Source organism: Rhinatrema bivittatum, chromosome 1, assembly GCF_901001135.1.
Source record: "Rhinatrema bivittatum chromosome 1, aRhiBiv1.1, whole genome shotgun sequence".
Taxonomy (NCBI): Eukaryota; Metazoa; Chordata; class Amphibia; order Gymnophiona; family Rhinatrematidae; genus Rhinatrema; species Rhinatrema bivittatum.
In genome coordinates, this window is record NC_042615.1 from 809,696,460 (window position 1) to 809,722,383 (window position 25,924).

The following is a 25,924-nucleotide window of genomic DNA, read 5'->3' on the forward strand; positions in this document are numbered from 1 at the left end:
GTTAAGCTGTCCCTTAGCCCGACACGGCTCGTGTTTCTGGCGGCTTCATCAGGGGCTGAAGGATATTGATTCTAAAATTAAAAATAGCATAGTGTACTAAATTTATGTTCAATTAAAGAAGGTTAGCGTTGCTATCTTTAATATACATACGGTTTCACTGGCTGCCCGGCAATAACATCTGCTACTTGGTTGCAGCTTTAACCCAACAACTGGATCCGCCATTTTGGAGGTTCTTTTAAACCTGCTAATGGCTTGAAAGGGAACCAATCAGAAAATAAAGTTTGGTATACAGAGCATCACTGAATACAGCTAGATCAGAGAGGACCACTCTACGGAGTCATTAAGTCCATGTGGGGATTGTGAAACTAATGTAAAAATCCACCATTGTGCCCTGTAGTTTAAAAAATGATTGTGATCACCACCACGTGGATTTGGAGTCACTTGTTCAAGTATTGTCCACTTTAATTGATCAAATGTGTGACCGAGCTCCATGCAATGGCTTACCATTGGTGCCTCCATATTTACTGTGTTAAGTCGGCTTCTATGTTCGTGGAGACGCACTTTAATCTTTCTGCTGGTACGGCTGACATACAACAGTTGGCAAGGGCATTGAATTAAATATATAACAGAGGTTGAATTGCATGTAGTTGCTGATCTTTTCTTGTATTTGTACCCTGTCGCCGGATGTTGCCAAGTCTGACCTTCAATAGTAGTCTCACACATATCACACGATCCACACTGGCTATGATAACCTTGCACCTGTATAGAATCCGGCACACTCATAGAAGCCCGCACTACTTGGTCACGAAGATTTTTACTGCGCTGGTATGCAAACAGTGGTGGATCATCAAAAGTAGGATGTAATTGAAGAATGTGCCAATGTTTTTTAATACTTTCCATGATTAAATAGGATTTATCTGTGTGGGTTAGTACACAGATATCCTTTGTTACGGGTTCTTTCTCCCTGCAGGCAGCTCTCCTCCTTCGCTGCCTGCAGCGTGGACCGCGTCGGCGCCGCCCCGCCCGGGACCCAAGCCCCGCCGACCATCGAGACCCTCTCCCTGCGCCCCGAGCTCAGGCCACGTGGGACCTCTTCAGCCAATTGGGAGCCGGAGACCCAGAGCAGGAACTGACGAGCACAAAATAAATAATTAAAGGTAAAGCCCTTTAAATTCGGGCCCCTTTATCCAGCGCTCCCTTTTCGCCGCAGCTCTCCTCCTTCGTTGCCTGCAGCGTGGACCGCGTCGGCGCCGCCCCGCCCGGGACCCAAGCCCCGCCGACCATCGAGACCCTCTCCCTGCGCCCCGAGCTCAGGCCACGTGGGACCTCTTCAGCCAATTGGGAGCCGGAGACCCAGAGCAGGAACTGACGAGCACAAAATAAATAATTAAAGGTAAAGCCCTTTAAATTCGGGCCCCTTTATCCAGCGCTCCCTTTTCGCCGCAGCTCTCCTCCTTCGCTGCCTGCAGCGTGGACCGCGTCGGCGCCGCCCCGCCCGGGACCCAAGCCCCGCCGACCATCGAGACCCTCTCCCTGCGCCCCGAGCTCAGGCCACGTGGGACCTCTTCAGCCAATTGGGAGCCGGAGACCCAGAGCAGGAACTGACGAGCACAAAATAAATAATTAAAGGTAAAGCCCTTTAAATTCGGGCCCCTTTATCCAGCGCTCCCTTTTCGCCGCAGCTCTCCTCCTTCGCTGCCTGCAGCGTGGACCGCGTCGGCGCCGCCCCGCCCGGGACCCAAGCCCCGCCGACCATCGAGACCCTCTCCCTGCGCCCCGAGCTCAGGCCACGTGGGACCTCTTCAGCCAATTGGGAGCCGGAGACCCAGAGCAGGAACTGACGAGCACAAAATAAATAATTAAAGGTAAAGCCCTTTAAATTCGGGCCCCTTTATCCAGCGCTCCCTTTTCGCCGCAGCTCTCCTCCTTCGCTGCCTGCAGCGTGGACCGCGTCGGCGCCGCCCCGCCCGGGACCCAAGCCCCGCCGACCATCGAGACCCTCTCCCTGCGCCCCGAGCTCAGGCCACGTGGGACCTCTTCAGCCAATTGGGAGCCGGAGACCCAGAGCAGGAACTGACAAGCACAACGTTCACCGCCCACCTGTTTCCTATCACATTCGCCCAGTAGTGGCGGCTTAAATCCCAGGCACGTTCCTCGGCGTCTCGCGCCGTGCGTCTCGCGCACGAAGGAGCGCGACAAAGGGGCCTGCCCCTTTGAGCGCCCCTTTGCGCCCTTTGTGACCCTTGTGACCTAATACAAAGCTCTCTGTTTTGCACCGCCCTTGAGTTTGTTGTAACAACCTTACAAAAAAAAAAAAAAAAAAAACCCACTTTGGTTGCAGTCTTTTAGAGGCAAGTGCTGATTTGGTGTAACCTAGATGATGTTAGTAATAACAGTACTTAAAGCCACTTACTTGTCGTATTTACCTATTATACTTGCATATCTGTATCATCTGTATTGCATATCTGTATTACTTGCATATCTGTATTCATTTGTACTCAAACCCCTCCTTACTTCCCTCCTCCCTCCCCCTTTCTCCCTGAATCATAAGTAAGCTACTTTACTTCCCAACATCCTCCACTTTTTCAGCCCTCATCTACCACATTCTACTGACTGCTACACTTAACACAAAAGACTACCTCACATTACACAATACATAAACACTCAAATACACACTCTCTATTTTCTGAGCAGCCCTAAAATGCTAAACATTCCAACACTCAGATACCATGGATACAGACCTTCTGCTCCTCACACCATTCGACAACGATCATACCTCAAAAGCATTCACACAACCATGATCTCCCCACCACTCACTCAAATCATTGGCCTCACAGCACTCACACTCATCCTCTTCAATGCACAATCTTTAAACAAAAAAACTTCTATACTCAACGACATCCTCTCTGACGAAACACCAGACATCTGTGCAATAACAGAAACATGGTTAAAAGACACTGACAATGTTCTCCTCAACCAGCTCCCTAACAATATATACGATATAGTCTCCATCCCCCGATTAAAAAAGAAAGGTGGAGGCATTCTCTTAGCCACCAACAAACGACTCAAACTCACACTCCAACCCATCCCCCCCCCAGCTAAATTAGAAATTGGCCTGTTCAAAGCCCCTTCTCTACAAATTTGCCTTATTTACGCTCCCCCTGGAACTCTTAACAATAACCCTTCGTCTCTCATCGAATATATAGCTAAAAATATTTCCATCGGCTCCCCAGCTATTATCCTAGGAGACTTTAATTTCCATGTCAACACAACACCCCTTACACCTAGTTGCTCCTCCTTCCTGGAAGCCATGAAATCACTAGGATTCAAGCAAATTATAAACATGCCCACACATAAAGCTGGTCACTCACTTGACCTCATTTTTACCAACCATCACATCGTAACTGATTCCTTATCATGCACACCTATCCCATGGTCTGACCACTATATCATAAGAACATCTAACACTCTACAAAGACCTCCATCCCCCCCAATTAGCTCTACTACTTTTCAATACCGAAAAACTTGCAATAGAGATGAGCTCACCACTGCTCTATCCAACACTCAGCTTAATCTTAATCTTTCAAATGCTGACACTGCTTTAACATCATGGAATGAATACACTCTCTCAGTTGCTAATACCATTTGCCCCCTCATTACAAAAAAACTCTCCTCTCAGAAAAATACAAAAAAACCCTGGTACACTCCCACACTAAAAGACTTAAAACAAGCCCTTAGAAAAGCTGAAAAAAATTGGCGTAAAGAACCCACACCAATTCTACTCGCACGATACAAAACTTCGCTGCAAAACTATAGTGAAATGATCAATAATGCTAAAAAGAACTACTACGCAGGTAAAATACACCAATATCAATTCAATCCAAAAGTGCTGTTCGAATATGTCACCTCACTTACTAACCTCACTCCAAACATCATTCCAGAAGAAGAAGCCAAAATAAAATGTGAACAGCTCGCTTCATATTTTCAGGACAAAATTAACAATATTATGTCACGCTTCCCACACAATTCCCACACGCCCCAATCCTATAATCTCTGTCACACAAAAGAATCTGCACCTCAGCTAACAACCTTTGAAAATACAGCAACAACTGAAATTGAATCCCTACTCAAAAAAGCCAGACCCTCATCTCATCCATCTGATACCATCCCCACAAAACTCCTCCTCACTGTCCCTGATCTAATATCCAGCCCTATCTCTAACATTATCAATGCATCCATCGAACTTGGGCAAGTGCCCAACTCTCTTAAATTTGCCATCCTTAAACCCACTTTAAAAAAACCTAAGCTAGACCCATTAGACCTTGCTAATTACCGCCCCATTTCTAACCTCCCATTTATTGCTAAAATCCTAGAAAAAACTATCAACCGTCAACTTAGTGACTATTTAGAAGAACACCATATCCTCTCTTCCTCACAATATGGATTTCGCAAATTACATAGCACTGAAACTCTTCTCCTATCCTTGAATGATTACCTTCTCAAAAGCCTAGATAGAAATCAACCTCAGCTGCTAGTAATTCTAGATATCTCAGCGGCTTTTGATACCGTTAACCACCAAGTTCTTCTCCAACGCCTACATGAGATTGGAATAACTGGTACTGCTCATAACTGGTTTACTTCCTACTTGTCCAACCGTAACTATAAAGTCAAAATTGGCAATCACTTATCTAAAGAAATCCCTTTAAAGCAAGGTGTCCCGCAAGGATCTTCACTCTCATCTACCCTTTTTAATATCTATCTTCTACCGCTTTGCCATCTCCTCGCCAACCTTAAGCTTCCACACTTTTTGTACGCTGATGATGTACAAATTCTTATTCCAGTAACGGAATCCATATCTAAAGCCCTTGAAATCTGGGACACTACTCTTGCTTCTATCAATAATCTCTTAACCTCCTTACAACTTGCCCTCAATTCCACTAAAACTGAACTCATGATCATTTCTCCTCCCACCCCATTACATGCTTCTCCCACCTCACCTATAACATCAATGCACATACATTTCTCCCACCAAGTCCGAGACCTAGGAGTCATTATTGATGACCAAATAACCCTCAAAAAATTTATCAGTACAATCCTTAAAGAGTGCTTTTTCAAATTACATACACTCAAAAAATTGAAACCTTTGCTTCATGCATCTGATTTCCGGACAGTTCTACAAGCCATGCTGTTTTCCAAAACAGATTATTGTAATTCACTCCTCCTAGGCCTACCTAAAAATGCCATCCGCCCCTTACAAATCCTGCAAAACACTGCAGCCCGTATCCTTACTAACACAAACTCAAAGGAACATATTACGCCAGTTTTGAAGGAATTACACTGGCTCCCCATTCAATCCCGCATACACTACAAGACTCTAACACTTATCCATAAAGCCCTCCACAATCCTGAAATGAAATGGTTTAATAAATCAATACAACTTCAATCTTCTATTAAACCCACCAGAAATCAATACCTCGCCACATTACAAACCCCTTCACCTAAATTATATAACCATGTTTCCACCAAAGCACGAGCGTTCTCTTTTGCTGGCCCTTTGTTATGGAATACTATGCCCACTGAACTGCGCCTTGAGCCATCTCCCAAAACATTCAAGCAAAAACTCAAGACATGGTTATTCACACATGCCTATACGTGAAATATATATGTTGATCCTCTCCCATTTTCTCACTGCCTTCTCTACCCTTCTCCCCCTGTCTAGACACCATCTCTAATTCTCCTACCTCTGTTCCCACTGTAAATACCTCTCTTTACAATTGCTATTAACTACTTTTGAAATGCTTTCTCCCCCCTCTTACTACATCTAATGTAGAACTACATCTCCTCTTAACCCTTTTCCCTTACCTCAGCCCCAATTTACTAGAATCCCGTTGCTACATCTCCTCCTAACCCTTTTCCCTTACCTCAGCCCCAATTTACTAGAATCCCTTTGCTCCCTAGTTCTGTTTAACTTACCTCAACTAATATACCCCCAAAGTATAGTTCTGTGTTTTTTAATAGATTCTACTTTTATTATATTTAAATATTTATATACATACTTTCGTTTAATATATAACTTGTTAAATATATAATCTGTTAAATGTACAATCTGTTAAATGTATAACGCTCCGGCGTAAGTTAAATCTGTTAAATCTGTTAAATCTGTTAAATGTATAACGCTCCGGCGTAAGTTCCTGTTCATTGTACACCGACGTGATATCTTTGATGAGCGGCGGTATATAAAAAATTATAAATAAATAAATAAATAATATTGTAAAAGAGCCTGGCGTGGAGAATACCACGCTCTCTTGTATGCTTTAAAGACTGAAGAATAGGGATATCCCCGGGAGAAAAATCTGGACGCCATTATACCAGCTTGAATCTTAAAATCTTTGTCTGAAGAACATAATCTTCTCAGCCTAAAAAATTGGCTGACGGGAAGTCCGTTTTTGAATGCCCTAGGGTGGAAGCTATGATACATTAATAAATTATTTCTGTCAATCTCTTTGCGATAGACAGTGGTCTGTAATTTAGAATTTTGAATTAAAATTAAAATGTCCAAAAATGCTATTTTTTCTTTGCTATACTGAGCTGTAAACTTTAAATCTACATCAATTGTGTTGATCCACTGAATAAAATCTTGTAATAGAAATTCTTCCGTTGTCCAAAAAATCAACAGGTCATCAATGTACCTTATCCACAACGAAATGTTATTGAACCAAGTAGACCCATATATATGTTGTCTCTCAAATCTGTCCATCACTAGGTTGGCAATAGACGGTGCTGCAGATGAGCCCATAGCTATACCGTGAGTTTGTAAGTAAAATGTATTAAAAAATAAGAAATAGCTATGGACTGTCTATCGCAAAGAGATTGACAGAAATAATTTATTAATGTATCATAGCTTCCACCCTAGGGCATTCAAAAACGGACTTCCCGTCAGCCAATTTTTTAGGCTGAGAAGATTATGTTCTTCAGACAAAGATTTTAAGATTCAAGCTGGTATAATGGCGTCCAGATTTTTCTCCCGGGGATATCCCTATTCTTCAGTCTATAAAGCATACAAGAGAGCGTGGTATTCTCCACGCCAGGCTCTTTTACAATATAGGGAGAAAGAACCCGTAACAAAGGATATCTGTGTACTAACCCACACAGATAAATCCTATTTAATCATGGAAAGCATTAAAAAACATTGGCACATTCTTCAATTACATCCTACTTTTGATGATCCACCACTGTTTGCATACCAGCGCAGTAAAAATCTTCGTGACCAAGTAGTGCAGGCTTCTATGAGTGTGCCGGATTCTATACAGGTGCAAGGTTATCATAGCCAGTGTGGATCGTGTGATATGTGTGAGACTACTATTGAAGGTCAGACTTGGCAACATCCGGCGACAGGGTACAAATACAAGAAAAGATCAGCAACTACATGCAATTCAACCTCTGTTATATATTTAATTCAATGCCCTTGCCAACTGTTGTATGTAGGCCGTACCAGCAGAAAGATTAAAGTGCGTCTCCACGAACATAGAAGCCGACTTAACACAGTAAATATGGAGGCACCAATGGTAAGCCATTGCATGGAGCTCGGTCACACATTTGATCAATTAAAGTGGACAATACTTGAACAAGTGACTCCAAATCCACGTGGTGGTGATCACAATCATTTTTTAAACTACAGGGAACAATGGTGGATTTTTACATTAGTTTCACAATCCCCACATGGACTTAATGACTCCGTAGAGTGGTCCTCTCTGATCTAGCTGTATTCAGTGATGCTCTGTATACCAAATTTTATTTTCTGATTGGTTCCCTTTCAAGCCACTAGCAGGTTTAAAAGAACCTCCAAAATGGCGGATCCAGTTGTTGGGTTAAAGCTGCAACCAAGTAGCAGATGTTATTGCCGGGCAGCCAGTGAAACCGTATGTATATTAAAGATAGCAACGCTAACCTTCTTTAATTGAACATAAATTTAGTACACTATGCTATTTTTAATTTTAGAATCAATATCCTTCAGCCCCTGATGAAGCCGCCAGAAACACGAGCCGTGTCGGGCTAAGGGACAGCTTAACACTCCGGCTGCGTTGTTCCTGCTACGATAAGTGAATCTGTACTGCCTTATAAATTTAATCGAACTTAAAAACCTTAAAAAAAATTTTTCTTCAAAAACCAATATGGGATAACCAATGATTATAAATTCTGTGACGGTCTGAAAGCCTATTGACTGCACAAATATACAAATGGCAATTGTGGCTATATGAGAAAAGCCCGCCATTGTTATATGAGGTTACCCTTTTTCTATTCAATAGACTACATGGTATCAGCTTTTGTTATTTTTTCTGAAAATGATGTTGTTTTGAATTTCAATACGTATTTACGTCATAATTATATACAGTTCTTTATATCAATCCTTAGGGTAATGGCACCTGTTGCCATGGGCACATTGGCCGTAGGTGTTGCGTATCAGAAGGTGGACCCCTGTTCCGAGGTAGAGTAGGCATTACCCAAACGGACGGATAACCCTATAGGTCTCTACAGTTGGAGGGCAAGGCTCTATGCGATAAGCGTAATATGAAGACTTCTACCTGGAAGCTCGAGATCCCCCCAGAGGAGACTGTAGGGATCCGGCTGCTGGGACTTAAGAAACTCCCTGAAGACTAATGAAGGTCTGGATGCAAGCGCCTCCTGTAGGTCGTGGATTCCAGATGGCTGGTACCTCTAGCTGGTCGTAGATAGTCTGGGAGTAGAAGTCAAAGGATAGTCCAAAACCAGTCCAAGGGTCAAAGTCCAGAGAGAGGTCAAGAGCCGGTTCATGAACAGACTGGAGAGTGGTCCGAAGCCAGTCCAGGGGCAACACAGGAAGAAGGGTCCAAAGCCGGTCTGAGTCAACGCCAGAGAATCACCACAGCCGGTCCGAAGATCTGGAGCCAAAGAATCAATCCAACGGAGAGGAGGAGCAGAAGCGGGATGAAGAACAGAGCAAGTCGAAGAACACGGAGCACCGGAAACCAAGCACAGAGCCTCAATACCAAGGCAAGGTCTGAGGAGCAGACCTTGCCTTAAATATCCAAAACGAGCCACGACAACTTCCTGTCATGGCCCCTTTAAATCTTATCTTCAGCCAAAAGGGGGCGGAGTCATCCCGGCCATGCAGGGTTCTGCGACCGACCTCAGCAGCGGCCATGGCCGCGAGGAGAGCATCGAAGAAGGCTGCTTGCTCCTGCAGGAGCCTCGGGACCAACCCGATGCCGCGGGTGAGTACTTGGTCCTGGCCTCAGACCGCTGCGGCCGGTGGCAATGACAGTCGGCCCCGGTTGTGGCCCGCCGCGGCCAGCGGCTATAACAGTAGGTTAGCTATGACTCTGGAGTACACCAACTTCAGTTCTATTGTGCAAAATATGATGAAGCTGGCACCCTTTTTATGGTTAACAAACCACTGAAACAAGTTTTGTGCCTGCACTCTGCCGGTCAGTTGTTCATGATGGATTTTATAAGTCAAGGAGTGATCTAATGTCACCCCAATATATTTTGGGCAGCCTCAACCTGAGGAGAGGCACCTCCTCCTCTGTTGCTCTGGGGATGAGCAGAGGATCTTCCACCATAGCTTCCCTGGGCTCAGTTGAGCAGCCAAAGCCCTTCTGCCACGTGAAGAAGAGGAAGACAGGCTGGTTGGATTGGGGTGGGAAGAAGAGAAGGAGGGCTTGGTAGGGTGGGAAGAGAGAGATTGGTTTGGGGGTGTAGAAGGGATGAGGTCGGTGAAGTTTGAATCTGGTTGGAGGGAGGGCTGGGCAGAAAGATGGAAAAAGGCAAGCAAATTGGCTGGAGGGAGAAAGGAAAGAAAATGGACTGAAGCATAGGGAGGAAGAAGCTGGAGGGAGATGGAAGCAAAAAAAGTACAATATAAACCAAAGGAAAAAAAATGTGAAAAGAAAGGTAAATGATCTAAAAAAAAAATTCTCTCCAACTCCTCAAAACTTTGGCTGGTGCCCAAGTTTTCTAAATATTTTTCTACCCCTAACCAGGGCATAGCTACTCAGTCACGATTTTCCATTTGCTTGCACATTAGCATATTTGCATTCTAAAACACAATAATTTTTATGGCACCCATGGAAATCCCATTTAGCACATCTTATTGATTTAAGGAATGGGCTGGGAGGGAACTTCTCTACTCCCCTATCTAACCTTCCTTCCCCTTCCCCCTCTCCTCCCCACCCTGTAAACCTACCCTAGCTTTTTTTTTTTTTTTAATTTTAAGAGCAGTAGTAACTTGCACAGGCTGTCGGCGCACGCTTCCCCAGCACAACGACAAATGGCCACTGTACCGGCTGCCTCCAGCCCCACACACGTGATTTAAAATCTTCCCGTTAACGAGTAGCAAACGATATTCATTATATATATATATATATATATTTATTTAATAAACTTATTTTAATGGTGATAAATGTATACTAGAAGTGATTGCCTATCCACAGTAGGCTCACAATTAATAGGCTTTGACAGAAAACTATTATTCTTTTAAGTTCTCAAGATTACATTCTAGTGTTAAAAGTTGTGACAGGAATTTTGAAATCTGATTGACTAACAAAGTCTTTTCTTGTGCCAGGATGATGATGAGTCCACCGAGATAGCAGAGGGGCCAGATGAATGGTCACAGGTTAAAGCACTCCTCAAACCTGCAGATCAGCTGGATTTAACTGAAGCTGTAAGTATTTGCTGTCAGCATCATTTTAATAAAACTCAGCTGTGAATCTAGAAAATAACTAGGTGTAAATATTCGGAAAAAAAATATTTGCTAATTGGAAGCTGACATTTCAAACTGCAAGCCCATATAGTGATTAAACTTGTAAAGGAAAAAGGAAAAAAAATCCATTCAGAAAAATGAACATATCGATTTCTTAGAGATTATTACATATAAAATAACAAATGACACTTATGAACTCTATAGAATGATTTGAACTGTAACTCTTTAATATCTGCTTTAAGTTCTACTCCTTTTTTATGTCCGTTACCATGTTTCCAATTTATATGTGGGTATTTGTGTGCTTTACTGAAGTAAGAATTGTCACATAATGTCTTTGCACTTCTCTAACAGTAAGAGGAGTTGAACCTGTGGCCACCTGGAGTCCCAGTAGCACTGCACATGTTTTGCCTGTACCTGTACATGTGTATCTTACCTGGCAACTACCCACCTACCAACTGGGGTTCCACAAAGCTATTCCCAGAATTTTTAGTGTACACTGACTCCACAAACTTAAGGTCCCACAAAGAAGTTCTCACAGACCACACATTCAAAACATTAGTATCACCCAGCTTTTCACTTATGTGGGCAACAATCTCAAGCACAGCAGTAATAAACTAAAGAGTTTATTATTAAAAAGGAGGAACAATGAACATAAAAGATCTGCATTGTAGCAGGTAGGGGAAAAAGAAAAGGGATTACATAGTAGCAACTACTATTTACTGAGTCTCACTGCAGGGCGGAACGTTGCCCCTCTCTGAACACTGACAATTCTGAGTATTGGTTGGCAGTCCATCATCAGCTGTATGTCTCCCTCTCTGGGTTGCTGATAACTGTCATTTTTCACAGACAATTGTTTAACTGATACTCACTTCAGAATAAACAGCAACAGTGACAACAGCTGGTTCTGCTGGGATTAACCCCTGCAGTGCCAGTGGCTGGTGACCATTGAACACTGCCACCTACTTCCAGAAAAAGGAGTTCTAAATGTCAAACAAACAATATCATTTATAGTCAAGCTACTGTTCCACCGTTAGGTTTTGACAATCTCATCTTTCAATATTCCCAAATAAATCAAGATATCATTTTCCTAAATTCCTCAAAGAAGGAATTGAGAATTTTCAATGGAATCTTATGAATTTAAAAAAGTAACCTAGGAAGAATGTTCATTGTCATATAAGTAATATGGCCAAGGTAATGATACAAGTTAAAATTCATCCAGGTCCTACTTTTATCTGAAAAATCAACAGGAAGTAGTTGTGAAGATATAGGAATATTAATTTGGAGAAGACTTGTATACCCAAATAGGCAAACATGTTCAGGGCTATTTAATTTGTAATGTAGATTTCAGAAAAGCAGTTTATAGAATATAGATATTGCAACTGATTTGAAGTAAATAATTATGAAACCATGTAGAAGGTTAAAATTATCCTTTAGCTTTAATTGGGAAGGGAATCTATCAGGTTGATGAAATAGTTCGGGAAGGCAAGCCTTCCCGAACTCCACCTAACACGCACCACCAATAAATACTCTACACAGCAGCTGTATATATTGGACTCCATATATATATTGTACACTTGTATATTTATTTATTGTGTTTTTTTTCTATACCGGCATTCACGGTTGGTCGTATCATGTCGGTTTACATATAACAAGGGGTGAGCAATACATTATAACGTAACGTACAGAACTATAACCTGTGAGTATACATTAGAAATTAGAAATTATAACAAGTGCACAGAAGAAGAAGTTACAATAAAACAGGGATGATTCTAACTGGGAGTAGAAGAAAAAGAAGATAGATGTTTAACAAAAGTGGTAGAACGTTGTAGTAGCTGGTGAAGTCTGGATCAGTTTGATGGAGGATAATATAATTAACCTCTTCTATCTCTCTTTATTTTCCTCCACCCCAGTTCATCAGCCCCTGTTATTTGTAACTGCATCTCTTCATCAAGTTTATTTATGTTCTTGGTTGTATTCTTCGCACTCCTGTTTTTTATGTAAACCGACATGATGTGAACGATATCATGAATGCCGGTATAAAAAAACCTTAAATAAATAAAAAATAAATAAAATATACTAGTTTATAATTAGTCTAAATTCCAGATGTATTCCAGCATTCTCACTACCAAACCTGGTAAACTCTTTACTGGTTTTGCAAAGGGAGTCATAGACTCTGCCTCAGATCTTGCAATTCATTGGATTCTAGGAACTGCACTCTCCTCTGTTTTAGCAGCAATTCCATTAATTTGCTCACCACAGAGGTCAGACTAAACAGTCTGTAGTTCTTAAACTCCTCCTTAATTCCACTTTTGTGATTAGGAGCCACATTCATCTATTTCCAGTCCTCTGGAACGACTCTAAAGATGCATTGAAAAAGTCAGTCAGTGTAGCTGCCAGAACATCTCAAAGTTTCATTAATACCCTCAGATGTATCCAGCCCCAACACTTTATCAACACAGAGGTCCATATTCAGCCGCTGTTATCCAGCTAACTCAACTCCTCCCTGTTACACCCCTGGAAAGCCCCTAACTTATCTGGCTAAATTCTAGGCAACTAACTTATTATCTGGCTAGAATTTGGCTGGATAGGTGCACAAATCTTCATTTAGTAGATAACATCTGAGTTATCTGGCTAAACGCTTTTGAATATGGATCTCAGCAACTTGTCCTTCTCCAGGCCCTTCCACAGTGAACACTGAAGAGAAATCTTTGTTAAGCAGTTTTGCTTTTTTCCTCATCAGCCTCTTCATATTCCTCTCCTTCACCTCTTGAGTTTCACAATGCCACTTTTGTATTTCCTCCTATCACTAATATATCTGAAAAAAGTTAAGATAAGTTACCCCATTTTTATATTAACTGATTAGATGTTGTGACTTGCTCTTGCATATAAAAATTTGTTTAAAAACAAAAGTTATATTTTGTTTTGAGACCTAGGATTAAAATTATCATAGCATTGAGCACCAATAGTGATTTTCCATATGAATGTTTATAATGCCATTTCGGAGGTGCTCAGCTATGGCTTTATGAGAGTTTCTTTAGTTATCTCACTTGATAATTAGCTCCTGGTAGTTTATTTTTGTTATATGATCTATGTGGTGCCAACACAAATTAGAAGCATTGGATAGTAGTCAGTAGGCTTGAGGATTTTTTGCAATCTCTCTGTAATGTCCTGGATTTTGGCAACTGGCAAAATCTAGGTGTCTCTGGGGACAAGGAAATACTTACAGTACTTTCATGTAATCTGCTTTGAATTGCCTAAAAAACAGAATATAAATCAAATAGTAGTAGAAGTGGTGATAGTGGCAACAGCTTTGGCAATATGGTGTTTCTTAGCCATCCTTCAACTGTTTGGAGCTTTTTCAACCTGTTATAAAAAATGAGAAAGACCTATCAAAGTCCCTGCCTTTTTCTCAACTGTTCTGCAAATAAAATCATCTAGTTTAAATGCCTTATGACATAGGATTTGAATTTATCTCTTAGGATCCTTTTTCCCTCCACAGACAGATGTACGCCATCTTTGACAAAGAACTTTTTTCTGTTCCATACACAGCCTCAGCCCCCAATATAGCCCAAACATTTTTCTTTACACCAGGATTTGAGCCATACATTGAAGTTATCAATACGGCTTAGCCTTTCCTTCCCCCTTCCATGAACAGGTAACACTTCTGAAAAGGTAATGGTTGTCGCCATGTGACTAATCTGCATTGCTAGAGACTGGAAATCTCTCTGTACCGCTTGGATGCTGTTACTAGCAAGGTCGTTGGTTCCCAGATGGACGATAATATCAGCTTTAGAATCTTTGCTTTCTTCTTTGGTCGTTTTGACTATCTGAATAGCATTTCTGCTGGCTGATGATCCTGGAGGCATTTAACTGTAGTGTTTCCCTCTAGAAGAGTTCCCAAAATAGTGCCTCTGATGACTGAGTCGCCCAGCACAATGAGCTTTTTCCTTTGGTTACTGATTGTATTATGGAATTTCTGTATGCTTTATTTCCTTATATTTCTCTGCCGACCAATGTCAAGTTATTCTGTGTAGTCCAACCGCCTAATTAGTGGGTTAGAATGGAAAGTTAGGGGTAGGGGACCTTTCCCTTCTAAAAAATTCACCTCTAAAAAGAAAGCTTGATTAAATCAGTGCAAGATTGGGCTCCTAGGGGAACTATGTTCGCCAACCTCAGGCCCCAACTTATTGGTTGTGAAATGAAGAGAAAACAATAATGGAATTATGTAAGATTTATTATACAAATTTACGACATTCATTGATTATCCTATGAAGCCGGTCAAGTAACCATCCAAGATTTATATTACCTGAAGTTCAGTTGCTTCAGAAGTCTTTGGCCAATTGAAAAAGTCCTTAGCAGGGCGTGTCTCTGTTCTGCCTGGACCTTTTGTGATGCTTTGGTTCTCAGTACTTCCTGTTGCCTGTTGCATTCTTCCTGGTCTTTCTGGCCTTCTTAGTCTTCTTCCTGATTTGAGCTACAGTGCTAGTGGTATTAGAGGTGGTCATCATGGGTAGAGCTTATCTTGTCATCATTTGTGTCTAGTTCATGACTGGCTACCTTTTTGGTTGCTCGGCAGCTCTGTCCATTTCATGCTAGCTTATGGCCACACTTTCTAGATACAAGATTAGCTTGTCTGACTTCAGAGGCTACCTGGCTATGTTAGAATGCATTGTCAAACTCTCATTGGCTCAGTTCAGTGCCACTCGTTATTTGGTCATCATGACCTTTTCAGCAATAATACTTTTCAGACATTGTGTTGAGTTGTTTGTTTTTATGTTCTAGGTCAGTGCCTCCTTCTGTGCACTCATATTCAACTTTCCTGGGTATGACATTCTAAAAGCAACTGAGTTTATATCTGCCTACATTGCTCATGTATTTTTCCCCCACCCACTCATTTGTAGTTTCTGTCAGTTTCTACAAGTTTTGCTGTACTCAATGGAACAGGAAGGTTGTGGTCACATTTGAAGGAGCACAAAGCATAACAGAGAAAACTGTCTTTAAATTCTATGTTAAAAAAAATAATCTGTTTCTACATAAAATAACTAAATGTGACGCCTACTGACCATTTATGTCAACTTCCCTTCTCCTTCCCTATTTCTTCACAGAGCATCTCGAAATCTGCAGCCTGGGGACTGAGAGCATAGCTCTGAGTTTTTAATTATTTTATATTCTATTCATATGCTGTTTTTAAGTATTTATTATTTTTATTAGTATAAGTTAACTATTGTGATTGAAGTGTTCTATCTCTTGATTTTGTTGTTTGATGTTTTATGAGGAATAGTGATATTTCTGTTTTTCTGTTGTTGCACCGCATAAAGAGTCTGGCTTGTTGCTTTTTTTTGTTCAGTTTTTGTCTGCATGCTTATATTTATATTTTCTGATCTCTTTATTTTGTATTTTCTGAGGGTCTGTCTTTGTTATGCACATGTGACTGAAGTGAGGTAGTCTGTGTTATGACTACGGCTGCTATGCAGCCTCCTCACCACCAGAGGTCCCTCACGAGCATGCTCTCTTGGCTGGCCCAGTTTGGCCTACCTATCTGCTCCATGACCTGGACTTACTATATAACCCTGCCTAGCCAATGCCTCAGTGCTTCGGCATCGAGTTCCTTTGGGCTACTGCTCTAACCTCCCATTTCGGGCCTTCTGTTCTGCCTTTGGGCTCTGTGTCCTGGCTCCTTGCCTTGCTGCCTTCAGGCTTCCTGTCCTGGCTCTTTGCCTTGCTGCCTTCAGGCATTTGTGTTTTCTGTTCAATGTAAGTCTTGTCTTGGTTTTGTCTAGTCCAGTCATTGTCTGTCCTGCTGTCTTGGTTCCCTCAGTCCAGTTCACACATACCTACAGTCATTCTCACACTTACCTGCACGCTGTCCGGATTCCACCCATACCTGCACCCAGTTCCAGTGTTCAGACCACGCTTACCGGCACTCACATCCACGCGTACCCCCATGCTGCTCCAGTGTTTCCCAAAGCTCACCCTTACCCCCATGCACCTTGTTCCAGAAACTCATTCCAGACAGCATCCGGTACCAGAGACTCCACTGCAGCCAGCACCTGACACCAGAGACTTCTTCAAGCCAGCACCTGACTTCTTCAAACCAGCTCCCAGCTTTAGAGACTCCTTTCCAGCCAGCACCCAGCTCTACAGACTCCACACAGCCAGCACTAGAGACTCCTCTCCAGTCATTATCAGAGACTTTACTGAGATTCCTGTCTCCCTATCTTGAGTCACCCCTGCAGGTGGTGTTCACCACACCGGGCTATCGCCCAACTGTAACAGCACACTGAAGCCATCCACCTCCAGAGAGAGAGACACAGGACTATGTACCCATTTGGTGAGTCAACTTTTTCTTCCACTGCCCACAATACTTCTGAGTCTCCACGTTTTTTTACCTGTGCTTCTTGCCAAATCCTGAACTATCCAAGCTATCAAAACTGTCTAGTCTGTCAGCTTTCAGATCAGGAATCCTGGGCTTGCAGTAACTGTCAAAGAAAGAATGTTTCATTCTACCAAGAATGTTTAAATTGCGACACTCCTAGACCAGGATGGTGGAAATGCTCCTGTATCCCTAGCAAACCTTGCCCCTGTTGCACAACTACTGGACCAGCTGTTTCGCAAAAAACATCAGCCTGTTCAATTAGCCTGTGTTCTGCTCCTGGCCAAACCAATAATGTAGTTACTATTGGCAGTTTGTTGATAAAGAATCCTAGCACATCTTCTCATGAAACCTTGAAGAAAACCTCTCACAAAAAATCAAGTTATCTCCCAGAAAGCCCTAGAACTCACCTGGTCAGGAATGCTCCTGTGACTTCCATGCTAGGGCCTGAGAAACAAGATTCTCTAAAGCAGAGAGAACTAATTAGGCCAAGCAGAGCTCAGCCTCCCACAGCTGCAGGTCAGTCACAACTAACGAGCTGCTTCCCAAGATGTTCCAGAGCTGCCTGTGCTTTCACTAATCTGCAAACCCACACATCAAAACCAGGGAACTGTGATCAGGGGTTCGAGAGTCTGTCGCTATTCACCAAGTCCTCAGCAGTCTGGTCTTTATCCTCCTTCCACACTATCATAACCACTCCTACAACTTGTGAACAGTCAACAACGGGCTTCAATATCCTGCCATTTGAGCCAGCCGTGCCATCCCAGGAAGGGGCTGAATTTTCTGCATTACCTCAGGAGGGGTTTGAGCCTGCTGCATCGCCCCAGGAGGGGTTTGAATTTGCCACGCCACCCCAGGAGGGGGTTGAGCCTGCCGCTTCACCCCAGGAGGGGTTTGAGCCTGCCACTTTGCCCAAGGAGGGGTTTGAGCCTGCCTCATCTGAGCCTGCCGCTTTGTCCCAGGAGGGGTTTGAGCTTGCCCGGCTGCCCCAGGAGGGGTTTGAGCCTGCCGCTTCACCCCAGGAGGGGTTTGAGCCTGCCGCTTCACCCCAGGAGGGGGTTGAGCCTGCCGCTTTGCCCCAGGAGGGGGTTGAGCTTGCTGCGCTGCCCCAGGAGGAGTTTGAGCTGCCGCTTTGCCCCAGGAGGGGGTTGAGCTTGTTGCGCCAGTCTAGGAGGGGTTTGAGCCTGCCTCATCTGAGCCTGCTGCTTTGCCCCAGGAGGGAGTTGAACTTGCCGTGCCACCCCAGGAGGGGTTTGAGCCTGCTGCATCATCTCAGGAGGGGTTTGACCCTGCCCCCCCACCCCAGAAAGGGTTTGAGACTGCTTCACCACCTGACGAGGGGGTTGAATTTTCCGCATGGTCCCAGGAGGGGTTTAAGACTGTTTTGCCACCCCAGGAGGAGTTTTTGCCTGCCATGTCACCCCTAGAGGGGTCGGAACTTGGTACACAGCCCCAGGAGGGACCTGACTCAGTCTCTCAGGGGTTTCAACAGTTCCTGCATGGACTTAAGTTGATTCCACCAATCTTTAGCAAATTTAGACAACTTTACCCTGCAAGAGGCACCCATTTCCAGCAGGATTATTTTATGAAAGAGAGCTGTCCACATCAACCCTTAGCATCCTCCATCATTCAGTACCCCCTACAGAGTTGGGATCCATGAGGAGAAGGAGGCCTTAAAGAGGGGGTAGTGTTACGACTATGGCTGCTATGCAGCCTCCTTACCACCAGAGGTCCCCCACGAGTACGCTTTCTTGGCTGGCCCAGTTTGGCCTATCTATCTGCTCCATAACCTGGGCTTCCTATATAATCCTGCCTAGCCAATGCCTCAGTGCTTCAGCATTGAGTTCCTTTGGACTCCCTGCTCTAGCCTCCCATTTCCCTCTGTGTGCCTTCAGGCCTTCTGTTCTGCCTTCGGGCTCTGTGTCCTGGCTCTTTGCCTTGCTGCCTTCGGGGGTTTGTGTTTTCTGTTCAGTGTAAGTCTTGTCTTGGTTTTATCTAGTCCAGTCATTGTCTGTCCTGCTGTCTTGGTTCCCTCAGTCCAGTTCACACATACCTACAATCATTCTCACACTTACCTGCATGCTGTCCGGATTCCACCTGTACCTGCACCCAGTTCCAGTGTTAAGACCACACTTACCGGCACTCACATCCATGTGTACCCCCATGCTGCTCCAGTGTTTCCCAAAGCTTACCCTTTCCCCCACGCACCTTGCGCCAGAAACTCCTTCCAGACAGCATCCGGTACCAGAGACTCCACTCCAGCCAGCACCTGACACCAGAGAAGGTGCTGGCTGACTCCTTCAAACCAGCTCCCAGCACTAGAGACTTTTTTCCAGCCAATACCCAGCTCTACATACTCCACATAGCCAGCACTAGAGATTCCTCTCCAGCCATTATCAGAGACTTTACTGAGATTCCTGTCTCCCTATCCTGAGTCACCCCTGCAGGTGGTGTTCACCACACCGGGCTATCGCCCAACTGTAACAGCCTGCTAACATGTAGTTTCTGTGTAGGGATATATAACTGCCTAGCTTATTTCCCAGCGATAGTAGGCTGAATTAGCCATGCTGTCTGGGGAGCGTTGCGACCAGATCAGTAGGCGCAGTTTTCTCAAAGAGTACAGAGTTTTGAACTCAGTACGGCTGTGCAGTGAGGTTCCCGCGTGATTGCCATTTTTCCTCAGTCTCTTTTTTTTCCACGAGCAGGACTGCATGCAGGTTTTTTTCTCTTACTCTTCTCTTCAGATTTTCTCAATTGTTTTCAATTTTTCTCCCGTTTTTTTGGCAGTGATGGCTCCGAAGCCATCAGGTTTCAAATACTGCCAATACGGGAAAATTATGTCCATAACAGATGGACATAATTATTGTTATATTTGTTTGGGCCCGGAGCATGACCCAGCCTCATGTCGAGACTGTGGTCAGATGTTGCCCAAAAATAGCACGTCGAAAAAATCGCGTGCCTATGATCTCCTCACTCTTCGCCGGGCCCGGCGAAGAAAGTTAAGAAGACTCCAGCCAGAAGATTGGCATCGCTGGAAGGTGCTTCGGCCAGGTCGGTACCACCACCAAGGCCACGGAAGGCTGTCGAGGCCTCGACTCCTTTAATGAAGAAGTCCTTTCATGCGCCGTTCGGGTCACAGGGCTCTGTACCCGCTCGTTCTCGCTCCTCGACGCTACAGCATTCGGAGCATGGGAAAGCAAGGCAGCCGAAGCATACGGTGCATGGCGCATTGGCGCACGGTGCATCGACGCTGAAATCGGCGTACGGCGCACCAAAGCATGACGCATCGGCGCATTGGAGCAAGACACATCGGCGCAGGGTGCGACTGACAGTGCATCAGGAAGAGCCATATCACTAGTGGGGGCATCACATCACGATATTTGCAAACAAAAGCATTCTAGACATCACACTTCCAAACATGGTGATGCAAAATATGCAAAATACTATGCTCCACCTAAAGCTCCACACCTGCCTCTGCACAGTCTTCAATACAAGGCCAACACTATGCCAGATAGAAAGCAAAAACAAAACATCTCCAGCCATCTGAATCTCCACGAACAGATTTTGATGTAGAAGTGGTCTCTCACTCTAACCATGACTCTTCAGGTGCCGAAAGTTCTCATTCTAATTGGTCTTCTCTTAGTCAATCTCATTAACTCCATCTCCCAGAACCGAGCCAACCTTCTGAGGACTTGCCTCTGGGAGCATTGCCTCCACCTCCAACTCCATTTCCAGCACCTTCACAGCATAGCCTCGCATCAAAGGCGATGCCACAGATTTCTTTGGCTTTGAATACTTTCTTCCAGGATCTGAAGGCTGCGTATCCTCAGCTTCCAAGTCCATCTTCACCGCCCTCTCCAATGGTGATACCAATTCTTCCACCTCCAACTCAACCGGAAGAACCAATTCCAATCCCAGATCGACCGGATTCTCCGCACTCACAGTGGTCTACGTTGTCACCATCCTCATCTACAGGATTTCTGTCAGATCCTCCTGAGGGGCTTCCAGAACCTTATTCTCCTCCAGAAGATTTATCCTACGCAAAATTCATCGAAAAAGTAGGATCTCTCTTAAATATTGAAACAGGAAAGGTTCCCAACCCTTGTGCAGAGGTTCTGGGGATTCAAAAAACTTTTGAAATGCCACCAGAGCACACAGATCTACCATCACATGCTGTACTAGATGCTGTTCTGCATAAAATGTGGGAGGAACCCTTTACCACCACAGCTGCGTCAAGGAAAACAGACTTAAAATACCGTATGCGAAATTCCACAATCTAGGAGTCCACATAATTACCCCACAACTCTGTAGTAGTGGAATATGCACTACTACAAGCCAAATGATCAAAACATCATGCAAATTCACCACCGGGCAAAGACCATAAATCAATGGATGATTTTGGCCGTAAGGTAGGTGTACCACTCGTCCATGCTAGCCACAAAAATCCAGCACCATCAATTTTACGTAATCCAATATCTGTTTGAATGTCTCCAGAGATTACGTCCCATATGTCTGGCGTCGGATAACTCCTTACCACAGCCATTTACAGACATGGAGAAAGGTCTTTGACATTTACTTCGTTCTGTTTATGAATCATTTGAATCATCGGCTAGATCCTCCGCTACAGCAATAGCAGCATGGCGCATGGCATGGTTAAAAGCTAGTTCAATACATGATGATGTCCATGACAAGTTGGTTGATATACCTTGTCTTGGAGACAATCTTTTTAGTAATAAGTTTGGGGAAACTGTTACCCTTTTGAAAGAACAGAATACTGCGGTTCAGTCTTTGACATCACCAACAGACCCTCCTGCCTCTTCTAGAAGATTCTACCCTTCATTCAGAAGACGTCCTTATGCAAGGGCACTGTTCAAACCATACCACACTTATAGAACGCAGTATTACCCCCATCAGTGTTACCAACCACAGGCTCATCCTTCCCGTGGATATCCATGCCAACAACGGACTCAAAAACAAACTCCAGCACCACCTCCAAAACAAACTCCATCTTTTTGAGCTACCCCAAGCCACCTCCACCACAGTACATAGGGGGCCGACTTTAACACTTTTATGCCAGTTGGGAAGCGATTACTTCAGATCGCTGGGTACTAAACATCATAAAAGAAGGTTACCAATTAAAATTTCTGACTCTTCCAACCCTCCCTCAAGTTTCCCCTCTGAGGAATACATCAAAACACTCCCGGGACCTGCAAGAACAGTTAGTCACTACAGTTGCAGAACTCAATTCAAACAATCCCAATCTCATAAAAAAATCGAGGGTTTTACTCCCCATATTTTCTCATTCCAAAGAAGTCCGGAGATCTTCGACCAATCTTAGATTTGCGAAACCTCAACAAACACATTCAAAAAGAAAAATTCAAAATGACCTCTCTCAAGAGTATTCTTCCTCTTCTACAGCCTGACTGATTATGCTCCATAGACCTGAAGGATGCGTATTCCCATATACCCATGCACCCTACCTCCTGGCATTACCTTTGCTTCCAAGTTCAGAACAACCACTATCAAGGTTCTACCTTTTGGCCTTTCCTCAGCCCCGAGGGTATTCATGAAATGCTTAGCGGTGGTGATGGCTCATCTCTGACAGATCTCGATACAGATTTTTCCCTATTTCGACGATTGGCTGTTGGTAACCTCGGATCCGACTATCTTGAAGACTCATGCGTTCCAAACAATCAATTGTCTTCAGATGTTGGGATTTATAATAAATTATGAAAAATCCCACCTACAATTAACACAGGTTCTACAGTTCATTGGGGTGCTCATCAATACAACACAACAGAGAGCTTACCTACCACAAGACAGGATTCAAACTCTGTCCTCTCTTGCTCAACGTCTATTCAATCAATTGCATGCATCGGCACGCCAAATTCTTCAACTGCTGGGTCATATGGCAGCAGCCATCCACGTCGTCCCATACACAAGACTACACATGCGTCGCCGACAGTGGGGTCTCAAGAATCAGTGGTCACAGTTCTGGCAACCACTCTCGACCAGATTCGGTCTTACCAGACGTACTGTGCACCAACATTCAATGGTGCACAGTACGTTGGTGCACATTGCAACATTCAATGTGCACCAACATTCAATGGTGGATAAACACCAACCACTTGTCCTCGGGAGCAGCATTTCAGTTTCCTCCTCACCAAATCACTTTCACGACGGATACATCCAGAAGGGGCTGGGGAGCCCATTTAAATGAATTAAAAACTCAGGGTCGCTGGTCTCTTCAGGAGACCAACTATCAGATCAATCTCCTGGAGCTTCGAGCCATTTGGAAAGCACTTAAAACCTTCTCTACCCAACTTCGAAGAAAACATCTCATGGTATATACAGACAACCAGGTAGCCATGTTCTATGTAAACAAGGAAGAGGGTCAGGTTCCTGGATACTCTGTTGGGAGGCACTTTGCATACTGACTTGGGCAATATCGAACCAAGTCTTGATACAAGCTACTTCCCTTCCCGGATTAGACAATGTAATAGTGGACTGCCTCAGCAGAATTTTCCATCCACACGAATGGACCTTGAATCGGGACATGGCATCAAACATATTCCAACAGTGGGGCTTTCTAACCATAGACCTCTTTGCCACAGAGAGCAACAGGCAAACACAGACATAAGAACATAAGAAATTGCCATGCTGGGTCAGACCAAGGGTCGGTCCATCAAGCCCAGCATCCTGTTTCCAACAGAGGCCAAAACCTGGCCACAAGAACCTGGCAATTACCCAAACACTAAAAAGAACCCATGCTACTGATGCAATTAATAGCGGTGGCTATTCCCTAAGTATAATTGATTAATAGCCATTAATGGACTTCTCCTCCAAGAACTTATCCAAACCTTTTTTGAACCCAGCTACACTAACTGCACTTACCACATCCTCTGGCAACAAATTCCAGAGCTTTATTGTGCATTGAGTGAAAAAGAATTTTCTCCGATTAGTCTTAAATGTGCTACTTGCTAACTTCATGGAATGCCCCCTAGTCCTTCTATTATTCGAAAGTGTAAATAACCGAGTCACATCTACTCGTTCAAAACCTCTCATGATCTTAAAGACCTCTATCATATCCCCCCTCAGCCGTCTCTTCTCCAAGCTGAACAGCCCTAACCTCTTCAGCCTTTCCTCATAGGGGAGCTGTTCCATCCCCTTTATCATTTTGGTTGCCCTTCTCTGAACCTTCTCCATCGCAACTATATCTTTTTTTGAGATGTGGCAACCAGAATTGTACACAGTATTCAAAGTGCGGTCTCACCATGAAGCGATACAGAGGCATTATGACATTTTCCGTTCTATTAACCATTCCCTTCCTAATAATTCCTAACATTCTATTTGCTTTTTTGACTGCTGCAGCACACTGAGCCAACGATTTTAAAGTATTATCCACTATGATGCCTAGATCTTTTTCTTGGGTGGTAGCTCCTAATATGGAACCTAACATCATGTAACTACAGCAAAGGTTATTTTTCCCTATATGCAACACCTTGCACTTGTCCACATTAAATTTCATCTGCCATTTGGATGCCCAATCTTCCAGTCTTGCAAGGTCCTCCTGTAATGTATCACAGTCTGCTTGTGATTTAACTACTCTGAATAATTTTGTATCATCCGCAAATTTGATAACCTCACTCGTTGTATTCCTTTCCAGATCATTTATATATATATTGAAAAGCACCGGCCCAAGTACAGATCCCTGAGGCAGTCTACTGTTTACCCTTTTCCACTGAGAATATTGACCATTTAATCCTACTCTCTGTTTCCTGTCTTTTAACCAGTTTGTAATCCACGAAAGGACATCGCCTCCTATCTCATGACTTTTTAGTTTTCGTAGAAGCCTCTCATGAGGGACTTTTTCAAACGCCTTCTGAAAATCCAAATACACTACATCTACCGGTTCACCTTTATCCACATGTTTATTAACAATTTCAAAAAAATGAAGCAGATTTGTTAGGCAAGATTTCCCTTGGGTAAACCCATGTTGACTGTGTCCCATTAAGTCATGTCTTTCTATATGCTCTACGATTTTGATCTTGAGAATAGTTTCCACTAATTTTCCCGGCAGTGAAGTCAGGCTCACTGGTCTATAGTTACCTGGATCGCCTCTGGAGCCTTTTTTAAATATTGGGGTTACATTGGCCACCCTCCAGTCTTCAGGTACAATGGATGATTTTAATGATAGGTTACAAATTTTAACTAATAGATCAGAAATTTCATTTTTGAGTTCCTTCAGAACCCTAGGATGCATACCATCTGGTCTAGGTGATTTGCTACTCTTTAGTTTGTCAATCTGGCCTACTACATCTTCCAGGTTCACAGTGATTTCGTTCAGTTCGTCTGACTCATCACCCCTGAAAACCATCTCCAGAACTGGTATCTCCCCAACATCCTCCTTAGTAAACACGGAGGCAAAGAATTAATTTAGTCTTTCTGCAATGGCCTTATCTTCCCTAAGAGCCCCTTTAACCCCTCTGTCATCTAATGGTCCAACCGACTCCCTCACAGGTTTCTTGCTTTGGATATATTTAAAAAAGTTTTTATTATGAGTTTTTGCTTCTATGGCCAACTTAATTTCAAATTCTCTCTTCGCCTGTCTTATCAATGTTTTACACTTACCTTGACAATGCTTATGTTTTATCCTATTTTCTCAGATGTATCCTTCTTCCAATTTTTGAAGGATTTTTTTTAGCTAAAATAGCCTCTTTCACCTCACCTTTTAACCATGACGGTAATCGTTTTGCCTTCCTTCCACCTTTCTTAATGCACGGAATACATATGGACTGCGCCTCTAGGATTGT

General features: G+C 43.6%; 1 protein-coding gene across 1 annotated transcript in view; it reads left to right on the forward strand.

Annotated features, from left to right (window-relative positions):
* The window catches only part of DNAI1 (dynein axonemal intermediate chain 1), a 730,814-nt gene that overhangs the window by 62,513 nt on the left and 642,377 nt on the right, over window positions 1-25,924 (forward strand). Inside the window, exon 3 of the mRNA XM_029581328.1 lies at window positions 10,601-10,699. Coding sequence (XP_029437188.1) covers window positions 10,601-10,699 — 99 coding nt within the window. The remainder of the gene's footprint in view (window positions 1-10,600; window positions 10,700-25,924) is intronic.